Genomic DNA, 5715 nt, shown 5'->3' on the forward strand with positions numbered 1-5715 from the left:
TTTGTTCCTCTGATGTGATCTGAGTACCTATGAATAATAAGTTCTAACAACAATGATCTTAGATATTTCTATTTTTTCATGTGTTCCAAGTTTTAACGTAGGATGTGCGGAACTCTATAACATACAGAGAACAGCAAAATGGCACAGCGAGATTGGCTTACTGAGTGAGTTGTGTTTTTTTCCAGATTACTTCGGAGGCAAAAGCATAATGATTGAATTCGCGTGTCTTTTTCCCCATCATGGATTCTGGCTACTGGTCCATAATGTTATTATTATTCTGATCGCTGGGCCAAATAAAAGCATGAAATCTCAAAATATCAATCTTAAAAATAAATTTAAGTCTTCACCTCATAAAATTAGTTTATAAAATAATATTTATAAATAATACATTGTATTAATATAAACTCTAATTCTTTATTCAGATATTATATTAATAAGCAAGTTTTAAATTTAACTTTTATATATATATATATATATATATGAAGGAAAAAGTGTTCGAGACACTCTCTCTGCACCAGGATTATTCCCAAATCATAATTCTTGCGTTGCAATCATGCTGCACCAGATTCAGTGTGGCCTAAGGCAAATTATTATTCTATTTCGTAATAATAAACACCATTAAGAATTTAGTAAATAAAAAAAAAAGTTGAACTAACGAAAAGTTTAAAATTGTTCTCAAATATTGGAGTCTAAAAGAGATTACCACAAACAATGTAAACAAAGAATAACGATACCATGACACATTTTTACATTCATTTGATACAAGTTATAAGAATAAAATGATTGAAAAGAATGTAAACTTTTGTATTGTTTTAAAAAAAAAGAAAATAAAAAATAAATAAGGATAATGTCATATGAATGTAAAATATTTAGGTGTATCAAAGAATTTTGACTAATAAATAAAATGCAAATCAATCAGCTTTACACGTTTTCTATAACATTTCCCATCTTTTTAGGTTTAAAAAGTTTATTTTCATTTGATTGCAAGCTTCATTGTAGAAAAACTTGTACCCAACTGAACCTGAGAAACACCTTAATTTAGTGGTTATGATTTTGAGGTAGTTTGTGATCCTTTTTAGCCCTTTAAAACTTGAAAGGTCAATGCAAAAGTAGCACAATTTTATGGTCAAAATAGAATTATATATGTGTAGACAATAACAGAGGGCAGGTGTGTGGAATCTTATTCCAGTTGGGCTACCTAAAATTCCATCTTTATGGATAAACGGGTATCTGTAGCCCTTTTGCTGATATATCTGAAAACTTAAAATGGCCTTTGAAAATAAACATGTGATTTTTTTTAACATTTGATATTAATATTTATTTTACAATAAATTAGCTTAATTATTTAACGGTATTATAAATATTACAAATAATATATAAATTTAATTATATTTTACCTTTTTAATATTACTGGAATTTAAACATCTCATTGATAAAAAAATTATACACTTGTATTTTGAATGATGTATTTGATTTGAAATTGATTTGATTGAAACAGTGAAGTATGTTTTTAGATTTTGAATAATTTATATTTAAAAGAACTATATTTATTTAATTTTAAAATTTAGAAATTAAAATATATAAATTTTCTAGATACTTGCATCCAAATTTAAGAATGAAAAACATATTTAATTTATATATATATATATATATATATATATATATATATATATATATATATAAAAGTTAAGCTACATATACATACAAGAAAAAACCAATAAATAAAATATTGTAGGTTTCAACAACCTAAATTTCATATATATCTCTACAACTCATAAATTTCTCATTTTATCTATCTGCATGAAATCGGTAAAAATCACTAATGGTTTATTTCGTAATGAATACATTCTATGTTCTGTTATCAACTATAGTTCTTTCAAGATAAAAAAATTTGTTCTAAAGATAATCTATAAAAAGTTAACAAAGTACTTTTTCCTAACCATAGGATTATTGGTGATAGATATTGTATCATTAACATAGAATACAAACAAAACTGAATCTATATAGTAATTTAATATCCATATGTTTAAGCACAAGAGTTTACCGAGTATATTTAATTTGTTCACCAACTTTTGAAGAAGCTGAGTTCCTTTTGATTCTCTCTCCACTGTAATTCTTCTTCAAAATTTCCTATACATATCATCACAAAAATACTCAAAATCAATATACCAAACTATTCCCATTTTAGTATCAAACATTTTCTTACATCATTTATAAATTAAGATTTTCGGATATAACAAAAATGTTAAAAAAAAAACTAAATCTACTTATAAAATGTAATAAGTTATAGAATTAATAAGCATAGAAATGAATACCCCTGATGTGAATGTTGGATAATATACTTGAGTCGTGTTTGTCCAAGTTGTATGATAATATTTGTATGGAGCGAGGGCATGAACCGACAGTTCACATAACCGATACTTTCAGCGAAGTAGTATTGTCTTTGAGTTCCAAGACATGAATGATGTTCTGTTGTGAATAATTATTGAACAGGAACCCCGTGTCTGCAACTAAACACCACATCTGCAATGTTCCTGTCACCGAGCTGGAACTGCAAGTGGTGAGGAATCACTTACTTAATTTACCAACTGCTAATTATCTCTGCCCTTAGCAAACCATTTCAAACCAAATAATAATAAATATAAATAAAAATGTTATAATAAAAATAATAATTCATGTAATAATTATAAGTGAATTTTAAATTTAATCTAACTTGAGTTTATATGGAAGATGAAATTTATATTCATTTATATATTATAAATTGATTTAATTGACATAAAATTTTTTATACATTTTAGTCATACTAATACATGAATGGATAGTTTAATAGATAATAAATGAAATAATAGACTAAATAAATAAATATCAATTTTACTAAAAGGAATTTTAATTCATGACTATAATAATATATTAACAACTGAATTTTAAACTAATTTAATACTACAAAATTGATTTATAAAATAAGGTTTACACTTATTTATATATTATATATTATAAATTAATTTTATTGAAACTTCTTACATTATCAAAATCATGAGTTAAAGTCAATATTATCAAAATTTATTATTTTATTACTATTAAGTTACTATCAAACTAATTATTGATATATAGTATTTCATGCATGAGATTAATATGTTTTGAGAATAATATATTAAAAATTTCATATTAATTAAAAACAAAATCTATTTATGATGTATAAATAAAAAAATGTAAATATTATCTTATAAAATGATTTTATCTTATTAAATTAACTTTAAAATCCATTCAATTACATTATAAAAAAAGAAAGAAATATTTCTCTTTAAAAATATTCTTCCGTACTAGTTACTCGTGACTCGTATCATCATACCATAAATACAATAGGAGTACATCTTCCTGGTCTTGGTAGCAATCATTTCTTAGTACATGAATAGATTAGAATCAAAATTTGAATAAAAAGAAGTGCATTGTTCTCTTACTAATAAGAAAAATGAAAAAAATAATATTTCTGGTTCTCTTTAGTCTTTGCATAAAAAAAAGCATAAATTTTTTTGGAAATGAAATGCAGGAACAGATTTTGACATAATATTTGTAGTTGTTTGGTTGTTTGAAGAGAGATTGAATGGAAGGATGGAGTGAAATTGAAGATGGAATGGGAGGGTTGTGTTGTGTGAGTATCAATGTAGAAAAAAGCAGTAATATTTGTGGTTAGGAATGGGGCAAGTGACGTTGAGAGGAAGTAGTAGTGAAAGAAAGGAGAGTGAGAATGCTGGTTGTAAGGGAGGCAATGATTCAGACACAACCACCACATCTCACACCCTACTACTCATCATCTTCACTCCACTCCACTACTTAAATATCTCACTCATTCATTCCACCAAACCAAACCCTTCCACAATATAATATTCCTTTACACTTCTATTTCTTAACCCATTCTCATACACTGCACATACAGAGATGCGAAACATGGCCAGCTCCGCTTCTTCACGAGGCATTGCTGCCATCGTCGGTGTCGGTCCCAACCTCGGCCTCTCCATCGCTCGCAAGTTCGCTCACGAGGGCTACACCGTCGCCATCCTCGCTCGTGACCTGGGTCCGTAACCACTTTTATTATTCCTGTTATTCTCATATCTTATGCTACCATAGATGCAAATCAACTAAGTAATTTACTATGTACAGGGAGGTTGTCGAGATTCGCCGACGAAATAGCCAGGGAAGAGAAGGCGCAGGTTTTCGCCATAAGAATAGACTGTTCCGATTCCCGAAGCGTGAGAGAGGCTTTCGAGGGAGTGCTGTCTCTGGGATTCGTTGAAATTCTCGTTTACAATGCATACCAACCCCTATCTTCTTACCCCACCTCCTTCCAAGACCTTCGCATCGATTCCTTCCACAAATCTCTCGCCGTTTCTTCTGTCGGTGCCTTCCACTGCGCTCAACAGGTACCCACCCTTCTATCGATCCCTCCATCGATTAATCTGTACTCACTGTGCTTTTCTTTCATCACGTTGATTCATGAACTTTATATAAGGTGCTGCCCGGCATGGTTGAAAGAGGAAAGGGAACCCTTCTCTTCACGGGTTGTTCCACTTCTCTCAACGGCATTGCTGGATACTCCGAACTATGTAAATACCAATTATATATCTTTTTTCTTTTTGCATTCTTCTTGTTCTTCTAGAGTAATTAAATTGAGTTGAATTAATTGAATTTGTGAGAACACTGGATCCAATGGGGGAGATGAGACAGGCTGTGGGAAATTCGCTTTGAGAGCACTATCGCAATGTTTGGCCAAGGAATTTCAGCCCCAGGGAGTGCACGTAGCTCATGTTATCATCGACGGCCTCATTGGCCCACCCAGGTTGCTTTCTTTTCTTTACATACACACCTTCATACCTTTCTTTTCTTTTGGCAGCATTGCATACTAATTCTTTCATTTCCTATATATTCATACCAAAATATAAAAAAATAAATAAATAGATAATCCTTATACTCTGGAAAGTAGTATATATAGTTTTGCTAGATAGATAGATATATAGTCTGGAAAAGGCTTGATAACATGGGATGTAGCAGCTCAACTATGATTGTTTGGTTAAAATCTGATATTTGGAGAGGTTATACATATAATCCTTTTAATAACTAATGTGTTTACAAATTACACTGCTTAAACTAAGAAACGATGTTAAAGAAAGGAAGTTGAGGTATTGACGGATGAATTTGCATGTTGTGGGGCAGAGGAGGAACATTGACGACGTCATTGCAGAGGGGTAATTCGTCGGGGGAGCAAAGCAGTGGAGTAGTGGGAGGAGGAGGTGAGAGTACAATGGACCCGGACGCACTGGCTCAAACCTTCTGGCACTTGCACGTCCAGGACCGGAACGCATGGACCCAGGAGATGGATCTTCGTTCCCCTTCTGTCAGATTCTTCTAGTCACTCCTATTAATTTCATGTCCCCCTCAATTATTTCTTTTGCACTCTCCTCTCCTATACTATAGTGTTCAATGTCAATCATTTTTCATATATGATTTTCCAATCACCTGTTGGGGGGGCATCTCGGTGTGTTTGTTTTGCTAGCTAGCTACCTAAATGATGTGTACAGAGATTATAGGTTGTGTCGTTAATTTGGGTGAGTTAAGTAATTACTGTTTTTGTTGTAGAGATTGTTGAGAAAGAAAAAAAACAAGATGAAGAAAATGATGTATTATATTAATATATGATGTCACCATCCCTTTGTGTGGTAA

The 5715-nt window shown here is 30.9% G+C and overlaps 1 protein-coding gene across 1 annotated transcript; it reads left to right on the forward strand.

The window, feature by feature from the left end:
• Window positions 1-3611: 3611 nt before the first annotated feature.
• On the forward strand, window positions 3612-5715 carry LOC108322660 (uncharacterized). Its single transcript, XM_017554815.2, has 5 exons — window positions 3612-4072; window positions 4159-4418; window positions 4508-4601; window positions 4723-4834; window positions 5209-5715. Exons 1-5 carry the CDS (start codon window positions 3937-3939, stop codon window positions 5402-5404), a joined length of 798 nt encoding a protein of 265 aa, XP_017410304.1. The 5' UTR covers window positions 3612-3936; the 3' UTR covers window positions 5405-5715.

Source organism: Vigna angularis, chromosome 1 (genome assembly GCF_016808095.1).
Source record: "Vigna angularis cultivar LongXiaoDou No.4 chromosome 1, ASM1680809v1, whole genome shotgun sequence".
Classification (NCBI taxonomy): domain Eukaryota; kingdom Viridiplantae; phylum Streptophyta; class Magnoliopsida; order Fabales; family Fabaceae; genus Vigna; species Vigna angularis.